The 14,291-nt window shown below is 42.6% G+C and overlaps 1 protein-coding gene across 1 annotated transcript in view; it reads right to left on the reverse strand.

Annotated features, from left to right (window-relative positions):
* The window catches only part of POLQ (DNA polymerase theta), a 103,691-nt gene that overhangs the window by 66,716 nt on the left and 22,684 nt on the right, over positions 1–14,291 (reverse strand). Inside the window, exons 9-13 of the mRNA XM_070403571.1 lie at positions 12,541–12,753; positions 7,122–7,264; positions 4,777–4,981; positions 4,301–4,443; positions 1,017–1,210 (exon numbers count right to left, since the gene is read on the reverse strand). Coding sequence (XP_070259672.1) covers positions 1,017–1,210; positions 4,301–4,443; positions 4,777–4,981; positions 7,122–7,264; positions 12,541–12,753 — 898 coding nt within the window. The remainder of the gene's footprint in view (positions 1–1,016; positions 1,211–4,300; positions 4,444–4,776; positions 4,982–7,121; positions 7,265–12,540; positions 12,754–14,291) is intronic.

Here is a 14,291-nt window from a genome sequence, read left to right on the forward strand (position 1 = left end):
GAGCTCAATGTTTGTAAAGTAAGTTCTGAAATATACTAGTGATAGCATAGAATTTAATATCTGCACAACAAAAAGATTTCGTCTATGGTTCAATACTGCTAACTAATTTCAAAAAATAAGACTTGTTTCAAGAAATGTAATGGCACAAAAATTTAAAACAACATTTGATACACAGTTATATGGTTATATAACCATATTTCAATAAAATGACAGAATTTGAGTATAAAAAACAGTTTTTATTTGAAAGGCAATAGTGCCACAAATTATCTAGGTATATGAATCCTTACAAAACTTACACTTGACTATGTTGTAAATAATATGCTAGAGACTAATGCCTTAAGAAAAAAATAATTGTAGTATATTTCAAAAAAGCTAAAAGCCTATACAATTTCCCAGTTGAACCTTTTATATTTTTTCAGTTGAATATTTTATTGGCTCTTCTGTAGTAGTAATGAATCACTTCCATGGCTGTCAGGCGCATCCTTCCTTAAAGCATCTTGATTCACATTTTCTTTAAGAGGAGGAATTAATTAAATGTTCTACTATAAGAAGTATTCATATATAATGGCTTCTAAACTACAAATAGCAAGGGAGAAACTAATATATTAATAAATTCAGTACATACTAGTACAGTAAATTAAAAAAATTTAGTATATGGAGCCAAAAATTTGATTTTAATGACAATGAAAATGACTACAATAAACTGAACATCTACTGCATATTTAATACTGTATTAAATACTAGGAAGTGCAGGCTCCTTGATACTTACCTTTTTTTTATATATATATTTTATTAGTTTTTTCAGAGAGGAAGGGAGAGAGATAGAGAGTTAGAAACATCGATGAGAGAGAAACATCGATGAGAGAGAAACATCGATCAGCTGCCTCTGCACATCTCCTACTGGGGATGTGCCTGCAACCCAGGTACATGCCTTTGACCGGAATCGAACCTGGGACCTTTCAGTCCGCAGGCTGACGCTCTATCCACTGAGCCAAACCGGTTTCGGCGATACTTACCTTTTATGGATGGCCATTTGCCGGTGTTGTCTCTCAGTTCTGGCTACTACTTTTCCCTTCACACAGCGAGCCAAGAACCCTTCTTCAACTCCCACTAGCTCTGCCACTCGTTTCATAGAAGTTGGCAACTTCTCCCATAAACAGAAAAATCGATACCAATCAATAGTAGTCCAATCCTCAAACATAGGTGTAACCTGAAGGAAAGGAGCGTCATCATTAGCTAAAACTATTGATTACAAAAGGAACAAGTACATATAAATGTCATATTAAAATCAAAAGAGTATACTAATAATAGAGGAATATGCAAATTGTTCAGGATGCCATCACAGTAACAGTAACAACTGAACAGTAGGCAGCGTGGGGCAACCAGGCCAGCAGGGGGGGCAGCTGGGGTGAACAGGCAGGCAGGGGGGGAATTTGGGGGTGACCAGGCTGGCAGGGGGGGCAGTTGGGGGTGACCAGGCCAGCAGGGGGGCAGGTAGGGGTGATCAGGCCAGCAGGGAGGCAGTTGGGGTGACCAGGCCGGCAGGGGGGGAAGGAGTGACCAGGCTGGCAGGAGGGGGGCATTAGGGGCAACCAGGCCGGCAGAGGGGGGCAGTTGGGGGTGACCAGGCCAGCAAGGGGGGGAAGTTGGGGGCAATTAGGCAGGCAGGTAGGTGAGCACTTAGGAGCCAGCAGTCCCGGATTGTGAGAGGGATGTCCGACTGCCAGTTCAGGCCTAAACTCACAGCCGGACACCCCCCAAGGGGTCCCAGATTGGAGAGAGTGCAGGCTGGGCTGAGGGGACACCCCATGCATGAATTTCATGTACTGGGCCTCTAGTTTGAAGATAAAAACTATAAATGTGATAATACCTCATCCTATATAATAAAAGAGAAACATGTAAATTGACCGTCCCTCTGCTACACTCACCAGCATAACAGGAGTGAGTGTGCAAATTAACCCAACAAAGATGGCGGGTTAATTTGCATACACAGGCGCCAGGCGGAGAGCAGAGCGGGAGAGCCGGCAGAGAGAGGAGTGGCTTGGGGAACTTGGCTCCCCAAGCCGCCAGACGGGGAGCAGAGAGGGAAAGCTAGCAGCTTGGAGGACTTGACAGAGTGGGAGGCTGTGGGATGGAGACAGAGCAGGAAGGGAAAACCAAGAGCACAGGGAGCACAAGGAATTCTGGGAATAGTTCTTTCTGGTGGCAGCCCCAGGGCCTAAAGCAGAAGCCCAGAGTGTGGGGAGCACCAGAAATGCTGGGAATTGTAGTTCTGGTGGCAGACGGACCTCCTAGACACTAGAGCAAAATGAGCCTAGTTACTGTTGCAGTGGGGGTGGAGGGAAAGCAAAGGTGAGAGACATAAGTAATATCAGAGTGTCTAGGAAAAATTAAAGGGAAGATATCCTAAAACTTCCAGGAAATCTCCACCAATGAAGCAAAGAAAAAAAATGCCTCTATTATTCTGTGAGCAACAAACCAAACTGGGTTGGAGGTCTCAGACAATTAGCTCATATGATTGCAAAGACAGACAGAAACTCCCAGATTGGATAGGGCTCCCCTGAGGGCTCGCAGACTAGAGAGGGTGCAGGTCGGGCTGGGGGACCCACCCCCAGTGCACGAATCTTTGTGCACCGGGCCCCTAGTCTATAATAATAAAAGGGTAAAATGCTAATTAGACTGGACGTCCTTCTGGGCGTCATTCCAGACGTCCTTCCGGACAAAGCTGGGCTGGAGCGAAGCCCGGATCCCAGGTGCCTGGTGGCAGCGGCCAGAGGGAAGAAGCCTAGGTCCCAGGTGCCTGGCAGCGGTGGCCGGAGGGCAGTAGCCTGGGTCCTAGGTGCCTGGCAGTGGCAGCCAGAGCAAACCCTGGGTCCTGGGTGCCGGAGGGAAGCTGGTGTTGGCAACTGAGGGAAGGAAGGCCTACTCTTGCATGAATTTTCGTGCATCGAGCCTCTAGTCTATATATATATAAGACAAGCAACTGGAACGACAGAATGACCAGAACTGGTTGCTATGACAGGCACTGCAGCAGCCAACAGGACTGATTGGGGCCCCAATCAGCACTCCCACCCCAATTGGGGGTGGGGTCAGCCAGCCAACTGTACACGGCCCCTCCTCCCAGCTGGCCCAGCCCCCAATCAGCCCCCCAACCCGGTCATGGGCAGGGCTGGCCAGCCCACCTCCCACATCCCCTCTCTCTGCCGGCCTGGCCTCCTATCAGCCCCCATTGGGGCAGGCGGCCAAACACCACCCGTGCATGAATTCGTGCACTGCCCTCTAGTCCTATATAATAAAAGCCTAATATGCAAATTGTCCACTTGGGCGGTCGTTCGACTAGGAGTTCGACAGGGAGACTGTGAGTTTGACTGCTCACTATGATGTGAACTGACCACCAGGGGTGGCGCAGAACATGGTGGGTGTTGGCAATACACTGTGACCTGGAGCCAAGGGTGACAGGGACAGAGGTGTGGTGAGAATATGGGGTGTCCGCTGAGCTCGCTCTCACTCCCACTACCCTCCCCCAGGATGCCAGGGCTTGCACGCCAGGAAGCCCCCCACACTCAGGTGCCTGGTGCCCATGAGGAGCCCGCTCTGAACCTGCGTGGCCTCTTCTGGGTGAGCCGGGCCGCAGCCGCTGAGACTGCAGGGGCTGGTCGGGCTGCCCGGGGGTTCGCACAGGAGCGCTCTGCCCACTCGGTTTCTGCCCACGCTGCACCCCGGCCCACGGCATCTGGCCACACTCACCGCATCTCCGTGTGGGGACTCAGGTGCTGTGACTCAAGTGGAGGAGGGCACATGGGGGTCCGGTGACCCAGATGCTGCCCACGGTCCAGAGGTCAGCTGGGACCTGCCCTTCCATGCCAGACGCTCGCGCTTCGATCACCGGCCAGGCCTAGCGACCGCACCCATGCATGAATTTCATGCACAGGGCCTCTAGTTATATAAGAAGGGGGATGGAAATGGCATGCAGGGGGTAGATATGGATATCAGACTTCACTGAGTATTCCTTTTGACAATAGTTCTAATTTCTGAATCACATAAGAGTCTTAAATATTCAAATAGTACATCCAAACTATAAATTTTTCATTTAACTTAAAACATAACTGTATGTTAATTTGCCAATAGTTTGAGCTGGGGTCAAGGCCTTTTCATTTGAGTGTTGAGTCTGTTCATTAGAATTTACCACTGCTTTCTTATCAATACAAGATATTTTCTTAGCGTATCTTTGATGTTCAAGATTCTACAAATTTTTTCTCTCCATTTTCACCAATATGAAAGTAAAGAAAACAGAACTTACCAGGTAGACAATATGCAGATCATTCTCTAAAACAAAACCCTTCATCGCTCTTTGGAGATCAGCAAAAATATCTAAAGTATCAGCTGGAGAAAGTGAGGAAGAAAGAGTTGCCGACCCAAGATGTGTTGGATGATACACTTTTCCTAGTTTGGGGGTAGGGAAAATAAAAGATCAGATGTTGAAAATAAAACAACACAGTCTTTTTGTATTCTTTAATTAACCTTTTAGGCTCTGATAAATTTTACAAACAGAATCTTGCCCAATGCATGGATTCTTTATGAGCAGGCTCTATTCGAATTGTCTGATGTTGCTGAACACAACACTGACTTACTAAAAATGAGTTGATACACTCCTTGAAAAATTAATTTCCTTTCATACTGCTAGAAAAGCCAATTTCCTTTTATTAATCAGTCACACACATCTAATTCACTAAAGAAGAAAAAGTGAGTAAGTTGAAACTAAGAAGTCATAGTTACCTTCTGTTCCATCACTAGCTTCAGTAGTCTGGATGAATTCATTTTCTAGCAGCCACATTACACAGGACTCAATTGCTCCAAGTTGAACAGGATCTTGATTTTTCTGAATTCCCCGCTTCCCTTCTCTCATACTTGCAGCCAAAAATGTGCAAGAAGCATAAGTCTGCATATCTTGTGATGTACTTGCCACTCCACCAACAATTATCTGATATAAGAGGTTTGAAATTTTCTGTAACTTTTTAATAAGATATGCAGGTCCTCATGATATAAAATAAATGAAGTGATTTTTGTTCTCTTAAAATGTTATCAGCATCTTAATGTAGAGACTTTTTACTAACTCCTCCATCATCATACATTATAAATGTAGACAACATCTAATGACAACATGAAAACTTTTCCAGAAAAGTAGACACATTTTCTCATCAATGAAAATAATTGAATCATTATCTATCTGAAATGTGGAAACTAACAACATATATAAAGGATGTTGTGATGGTTCATGGCCAACAATCAAAACAATTCTCCTCATTCTTCTTTCTGAAGTATGTGGGCATAGAGAAATGCTAGTATTCAATACTTCCTAACCAGAAGAAGGGTTGGGAATAGGTGTAGAAAAAGATAAAGTCGGCTGTAGCCAGTTTGGCTCAATGGATAGAATGTCCGCCTGCAGACTGATGGGTACTGGGTTTGATTCTGGTCAAGGGCACATGCCCAGGTTGTGGGCTCAATCCCATTGGGGGGTGTGCAAGCCAATCAGTGATTCTCTCTCGTCATTGATGTTTCTCTCTCTCTCTCTCTCTCTCTCTCTCTCCTTTCCTCTCTGAAATCAATAAAAATATATTAAAACAAAAACAAAAAGATGAAGTCAGTGCATCTTGCGGGTATCATTTTCCTACAACTATTCTATTACATATACTGATTAGCCCCTTGCCTTCTTTCACTTAACGCATATTGGAAGCATAACAAATCATCCTAAACAGAGTTATCTCAGTTTTTCCAAGATTTAACAAAATTTCACAAATAAATTCATAGGTAAAATTCCTAGATGTAAATCTGCTGGATAAATGGCTATGTGCATTTTAAAAAATCTTACTAGGTGTGAACAAGTTGTCCTCCAAAAGAGTTATAGCAGTATATGAGAGTGCCTACTTTCATCATCCTTACCAATCCGATGTTAACAATTCTTTTCTTTCTTTAATTGAGAAATAAAGCAGGGTCTGAGTAAAGGCATCAGTACCCCAGCACCACTACTAAAGTCAATAGCAAGACATGCATGCTGATATATGAATAGAACACTTTTCTGGATGAATTAATGAAATATTTAAAGGGGGTTACCTTTGAGGACTATGAGCAGAAAGTTTTATTTTTCACTTTAAATCTTTTCATACTGTTTGAAACTTCTAATCACATGTATTTGTAATTTAGTATTATTTTAATGTCAACAGGTATTATCTAGATGGAGAAACTAGGGTCCATTTTTGTCACCTTTATTCAGAAAATAAATAAAACCATATATAAAAAATAAAAAGAACCATCTGGTATGTGGATTTTAATGCACTGTTTTGAAATGGATTGATATAGCACTAGCTGTATTAAATTCCAGGAATTCTATGTATGTAAAAGCCTAAGCAGCCGTTCAACCATTTGACCAGTCGCTATGACACGCACTGACCACCTGGGGGCAGATGCTCAATGCAGGAGCTGCCCCCTGGTGGTCAGAGCGCTCCCACAGCAGAAGCGCCGCTCAGCTGACCTACAGGCACCAGACACTGGGCTTATGGCTGGCGAGCGCCACTGCAGTGGCACAAGCCTCTCCCGCAGACACTCCCCCTGTGCGCCCCTTCCCCACCTGGACTGGGACTGGATCAGGACCAGCATTAGGACTGACTGGGCGCGAGCCTGTGGCTACTTCTCAGTCATGGGCGCACCGATATTGCCCTAAGACAGGCGTGCGGAGACCACAGCAAAGCGGCAGCGAGCCTACTGAGCAGCAGCGGTGGCAGGCACAGCGGGGCCAGGATGAGCAGGAGAGGCATGGCGCCTGGCCCGGGCTCGGGATCCAGCTCCTCCCTGGCTGCCTGCCACTTCGCACACTACTATATCCCTCAGGGGATGTTGGACTGCTGGTTTTGGCCCGATCCCTGCAGGCCACGCTGAGGGACCCCTCCAGTGCATGAATCTGTGCACCAGGCCTCTAGTAACTATATAAAATAGAAGAGATTCAGACGTGGGAAGGCTATAAATAACCTCATAAAGAAAGACAAGCTACGATTTTTCACATATAAAGTTCTACCATTGAAGTATAGGTACAAAAGAGCAAGTGGTAATTTAGCGAACAGTCTTACCTCCAGAATAGCTCTTATCATGCTCGGAGTTACTTCTTCTCCTTCTCGTCTTCGCAGACAGCTCCGAACAGGTTTTAGAGATCCCTGAAGTAAAGCTATGCCTTTTGATTTCTCAGAGTTCTTACAAATTAAGATACTCTCACCTATAACCAAGGAAATCATACGTTTGCAAAATCTCAACACATTTCCATAAGATACTGGCTAAAAAGAACTTAATTGGCTTATTTGTTTTAAAGAAAATAACAGATGATAGTGACTGTCATGGTCAAAAAATTATTGCTAATGTTTTATTTTCTGAACTTTGGATTGTAGGGGATCAGAATATATATGCCACTCTAAAATATGCCACTTTTTTCGTATTAAGAATTAATTTGACCTGAAGGCAATTGGAAAGTAGCAAACACAGAAAAAAAGCTCTTTGCCCTCTTTCCATTAGCTTAGAAGCAAGACATATACTTTTGATCACTTTGAAAATCATGTAATTGTCTAACCACTATGCTGTACACGTGAAACTAATATAAATAATATTGGATGTCAATGGTAATTGAAAAATAAATTTTTTTGTAACTTAAAAAAAAAAAAATGGCCCTGGCGCTAGCTGGTTTGGCTCAGTGGATAAAGCCTTGGCCTGTGGACTAAAGGGTCCCAGGTTCGATTCCAGTCAAGGACATGTGCTCGGGTTTCAGGCTCAATCCCTAGTAGGGGACGTGCAGGAGGCAGCCAATCAATGATTCTCATCATTGATGCTTCTATCTCTCTCTCCCTTCCTCTCTGAAATCAATAAAAAAATATATTTTTAAAAATGGCCTTGGGTGGTTTTCTCAGTGGTTAGAGCTTCAGCCCATGCACCTAAGGGTCTAGGGTTACGTTTCCCATCATGGGCATGTACCTCGGTTGCAGGCTCAATCCCCAGCCCCAGTTGGGGCACATGCAGGAGGCAACCCATCAATGTTTCCCTCTCACATCAATGTTTTTCTTTCTCTATCTTTCTCCCTCTCTCCCCCTCTCTCTCCCTTCCTCCCCACATCCTTCCACTCTATTTAAAAGCAATGGGAAAAACATTCTCAGGTGAGGGTTAAAATAATAATAATAATTTTAAAAATAAAATAAAACCCCTAAGGGTCAGTTGGGTACATGGCCAGTCAGCTAAAGATTTTATATTCCCCAGCTTCCATTGAAATTGAGAAAAGTAACCATGTGACTAATTGTATGTTAGGAAAAGTACTATGTACATCTTCTTTTTAAAAAATATATATATATTTTTATTGATTTCAGAGAAATGAGAGGGAGAGATAGAAACATCAATAATGAGAGAGAATCATTGATCATCTGCCTCCTGCACGCCCCCTACTGGGGATTGAGCCCACAACCCAGGCATGTGCCCTTGACCAGTATCGAATCTGGGACCCTTCAGTCCACAGGCCAACACTATCCAGAGCCAAATTGGTATCCATCTTCTTAAAAGGGCAGAACATGTTCTTTACTCACTCATCTCCCCTTCTGGATGTCTAAAATGCAGATGTGCTGACAGAGACTAGAGTAGTCATCTTACACCATGGGATAGAAACCACATTGCTGAACATGGAAAAACAAACTAGAAAACTTGGTCCCTGACACTGGCATCACACCATCAGCCCCAGACTGTACTGGTATATGAGAAGAAATTAACTTCTACCTCGTTTAAACACTTGTTATGTTGGCTTTTGTTACATCAGTAAACTTATATTCTAACTAATCCAGTCACTAATAAGTTATAGTAAATTTTTATTATTTGTGGTAGTTATGTTCTGTAGTCACCACAAACTGAATTAGGGAATATTGAACCATTGCTCCTAGGGGAGATACAGGGCTAGCTTCCTGCAAGCCTCTAACTCAACATTTTCAATAAAATCTTGTTTTAAGTATGTTTCTGTCTAAAGAGACCTTATTTAATATGTGCTATTGATTTATTAATATTAAACTCACAGTCAACAGTACTATATCTCATAGCTGAACAAAGCTTATCTAATACACTTATTTCCCCTATACAGCACATCACAGCCATCTTGCACTTAGGAACACGAGATAATTTTATTTCAGCATTATGCTTGGGGGTCACATTAAACAGTTAAATCGCCAAAAAGCCCAAAAATGTAAGACTATGGCACTAAATAGACCATGAAAAGGATGCTTGTTTACAGTGTGAGAGCCAAAGCAAGAAGGTAGAGAACCATGTGTGCTTCCAGAGATTCAAATTCTTCATGGCTCTGCACATATCCATGAAAGCCCAACAAGTGTTGATTTGGGGATTATGAATAAATTTGAGTAAGTAAGCAAATTCATAAATATGAGATCCACCAAATATGAGGATCGACTGTATTTAGGGACCTCACATGGCAAATCAAGTTATTCTAAAAGTCACTTCCTCAGTATACTGCCCAGCTTTTTGTGCCCAGAATATCCCACCCGTTTTCCCATTAAGATTGTCCCTTTTCTCCTGGATATGCAAATTTCACTTCAATAGCCACAGAACTGTTTGCCTATGTATTTGAAATTTGGTATAATGTTGAAGTCAATAAACTACCTCTTAGAAAAGAAAGATAAAGTAACAGACTGTTCCTCCAAATTTTTATTTATTTATCCTTATTATTGAAAGTATTACAGATGTCTTTAATGTTTGCCATTGTAATTATGATGTGTTTTGTTGTGGGTCTTTTGGGTTCATCTTCTTTGGGATCTCTGTGTTTCCTTGGCTTGTGTGACTTTTCTTCACCGGGTCAGGGAAGTTTTCTGTCATTATTTCTTCAAACAGGTTTTCTAGTCCTTGCTCAACTTTTTCTCCTTCTAGCACCCCTATAATGCAGATGTTGTTACGTTTCTTGGTGTCCCAAAGCTCCCTTAAAGTCTCCTCTTGCTTTTTAATTTCTTTTTCCAATTGCTGCTCTGAATAGGTATTTTTTTTCCTACCTCGTCATCTAATTCACTGATTTGGTCCTCAGCTTCTTCTAGTCTACTGTCAAATACTTCCAGGATATTCTTTATTTCAGCTATGTCATTCTTCATTTCTGCTTGACTCTTATTCATTGTTTTAACCTCTTTTTTCATGTTGGTATAATTCTCATTAAGTTTCTTATAATGAGTTGCTTATAATTCTCACTAACTTGTTTGCGCACCCTTATAACAATTACTTTGAATTCTTTATCTGACAAATTGCTTGCCTCTGTTTCATTTAGTTCCTTTTCTGGTGACTGCTCCTTTTATTTCATTTGGCAGTTGTTTCTTCGTCTTCCCATTTTAGCTGTCTGGTAGTCCAGAGTACTGCGTGAGGCAGGCAGGGTCAAGCGGCGGTTCCATATGTTCAGGAGTGATTGGTCACACCTGGTTGCAATGGTGGATCCAATCTTCTGTGACACTTGATTAGGTTCCTGGTCACTGTGGCAGGTCCGTGCACCCAGGGGCATCAGGAAACGTCAACTGGGTAGTGTCAGGTGGCAGGGCCATTTGTACAGGGGTGCTGAGTCAGGCACAAGCAGTTGAGGTGGCAATTTCATGCATCTTAGGGCATTGGGTCATGGTAGCAGGGCCAGGCACACTATATCAAGGTGGTGGGGGCCAGCTGTCTAGGGGCACTGGGTTGGGCATGCTGGATAGGGCAGCAGGTCCCTATGTCCAGGCGGGCCAAGTGTCAAGGTGACAGGGCAGGCTGGACGCTGCTGGTGGAGTGCTCCGCTGGTAGAGGGGATAACTGGACCCTGCTCTGCTGGTGAAGAGTGCCATTGGGCAATGCCCCATTAGTGGAGGAAGCTGGCTGGGCTAGGTGCTACTCTGCTAGTGGAGGATGCAGGCCAGACATTGCTCTGCTGGTGGAGGGGGCAGGCCAGGTGCTCCACTCACAAAGAAGGAGGACTGGGCAACCCACTCGCCAATATGGGGGGGTAGGCGGGGCACTGCTTGTCAAGGCAGCTGGGGGGTCCGCCAAGGCACACCGAGCTGCTATGTCTGGTCTGTGTTCAGAGGGCTTTCGGTACCAGCATTGGGGCCACGAGCATTTGTCTGTGGCCTAGGAGCACTGGAGCAGGGCTGCTCCTCACAGCCTCCTCCCTGAAGGACCCTGTTGAGAGAAGCATGTGGAGAGAAGCACGTGGCCGAGCAGCACATGGCCAGTAACTCCTCTGCCAGGAGCATCAGAACCTGCCCAACTCCCCACCCCTCCCACCTCCCCTTCCCACACACAGAACACTCACACACAGGCACACTCTCACCTGTTCACACTCTCACCCTCATTCCAGTCCTGACCTCCACCATGTTCTGAAGTAGATGTCCAAAATTTCTTCAAAGTTAGAAGACTCATAACAATTCAGTCACACCCAGAATAATGTAGGATGTTATCAATAATATATGTAAATTTCATATTATTATAAATAATGATTATTATAATAATACTATAGTGATTTTTAATTCCTCATTGCTTACAAAACTTTCGTTAGGACTGCTGGTAACATTATTATTACTTGCTGATGCAACGTAAGAAACTGAAAATGTTTTAGAGCCAGCACCAATTAAGAGAAGAAAAGATGGAATGTACAGTTCCTATTCCCAAAGTGTGAGAGTGCTTCCCAGCTCTCAGCATCACTATTTGAACTCTCTCTTAGACCTAAACAGAACTAATATCCATGAACATTACTCCTTTCACCCTGGCATGTATGGCTCAGTTGGTTGGAGCACTGTCCTGTACACCAAAAGGTGGGTTCAATTACTGGTCAGGGCACATACCCAGGTTGTGGGTTCAATCCCCGATGGGAGGCAACCAATCAAAGTTACTCTCTTATATCGATGTTTCTCTCTCTCTAAAATCAATTTTTTAAAAAGAAAGAGTCCAGTTGACATAGCTCAGTGGTTGAGCGTCAACCTATGAACCAGGAGGTCATGGTTCAATTCCCAGTCAGGGCACATGCCTGGGTTGCAGGCTCAATCACTAGTATGGGGCATGCAGGAGGCAGCCAATCAATGATTCTCTCTCATCATTGATGTTTCTATCTCTCTCTCCCTCTCCCTTCCTCTCTGAAATCAGTAAAGATAAATTGGACTTCATCAAAAAGAAAGAAAATTACTCCCTTCATTAACACTAAGTAGTAGACTATCCTGGAAATTAAAAATATTTTAGCTAATGTGATAATTCACTTGACTAAGATAATACTGAATCATTTCACAGTATATAATATAAAAGAAAATCTTAATTCTACCTTAGTAGAAAATCAATGGTTGACAATATATGAAAAATGACTTAAATTATAAGTATTAAGTAAATCCAAAAGGATGACATTAGTGCGTTGGATAACAAACACAGCATAATGAGAACCGGGTTGCTAGGGACTAATCAAATTTCAAGTAGAACGACACTGTCCATCTGCAATGCTATTGAAATTAAATTCAAACTCACCTACTGTGTCTACTCCTTTCCTGCCAGCACGACCAATCATCTGCTTATAAGTAAGAATATCTAGAGTTCGACCACTGAAAATAGGAGTCCGAATAATTACACGACGTGCAGGTAAATTCACCCCAGATGAAAGAGTAGAAGTTGCTGCCAAGACTCGAATCTGACCTTGACGGAAGGCTCCTTCAATGATATCCCTCTCCTCAAAAGTAAGACCTAAAAAAAGGAAGTTACAATAACATGCACAGATGGACCTTGAACAACACAGGAGTTACAGGCACAGACCTCACACACAGTGGAAAATCCATGTTTAACTTCTGACTCCCCCAAAATTCCTACTGCTGACTAAAAGTCTTACTAATAATATAAACAGTCAATTAACACATATTTTGCATGTTATATGTTTTTTATACTGTATTATTACAGCAAAGTAAGCTAAAAAAAGAAAATGTTAAGAAAATCATAAGGAAGAGAAATACTTTTATAGTACTCTACTATATTGACACCATAAGTTTACATCATCTATTTACAAGATGAATTGTCTGTCAGTACCTATATCAATATTGTCTCATGATACAAAACACTGTAGATAGTATATGTATTAGTAACACTAGACATAAAAAATGAAAGATGTGCCCAGCCAGCATGGCTCAGTGGTTGAGCAATCTATGAACAAGGAGGTCACGGTTCGATTCCCAGTCAGGGCACATGCTTGGGTTGCAGTGTGGAGTGTGAAGGAGGCAAGCTGATCAATGTTTCTCTCATCATTGTTGTTTCTATCTCCCTTTCCCTCTCCCTTCCTCTCTGAAATCAATAAAAATATATTTTAAAAAAAGAAAGTTGTAAGACTGGCCTGTGTAGCTCAGTGGTTAAGCATCAAACCATGCACCAAGAAGTTACTGGTTCAATTCCCAGTCAAGGTACATGTCTGGGTTGCAAGCAGGAGGCAAGCCGATTGATATTTCTCTCTCATCAATGTTTCTATCTCTGCCTTCACTTCCTCTCTCTCTAAAAATCAATAAAAACATATTTTTTAAAAAATGAAAGATTTGAAAAAGAAACTCATTTATTTACAGATAACAATTCATGCTCTGATAATAAAGCAGCAGCAATACAATTGTTTGGTGGCAGTCTAACTAGATAGTCTAGTCTGCACACTAATAAATGAACCGTTACAAGATTTTTATGGCATATAGTAACAGACATATTCATAAGACAGTAGAAACACTGTTATAGTTTTTTTTAAACTGATTACCTATGATAATAGCCTGATACACATTAGCATATTGTACAGTAATGTAATTTTTAAAGCACTTATAAAACAGTAAAAAAAATTAACACATTATTAATTTTACATTTTATATCATTCACCTTATGCCTATGTAAGGACAGGCTATCATTTCAATACAAGTCTTGCTCATGATGAATAATTAGGCAATGAAGATGACCCAAAAATGTCTCATACAGTTCCTGCCACACAGTCATTATATTTTCACATGAAGACACTCACACACATACATAACAGATACGTTTATTCCATGTATGGCATGATAGTTCTTTACTATTCATTAAGTGGAAGTGGATCATCATAAAAGTTTTCAATCTCATCATCTTCACACTGAGTAAGCTGAGGAGGGGGAGAGAGAGGAGGGGTTGGTCTTGCTGTCTCAGGGGTGGCAGAGGCAGAAGAGGTAGAGGAGGTGAAAGGGAAGGCAGAAGAGGCAGGCACACTCAGAATAACTTTACAGAAATAC

This window comes from Myotis yumanensis, unplaced genomic scaffold, assembly GCF_028538775.1.
Source record: "Myotis yumanensis isolate MYYU_CA2020_CCGP unplaced genomic scaffold, mMyoYum1.0.hap1 SCAF_2, whole genome shotgun sequence".
Classification (NCBI taxonomy): Eukaryota; Metazoa; Chordata; class Mammalia; order Chiroptera; family Vespertilionidae; genus Myotis; species Myotis yumanensis.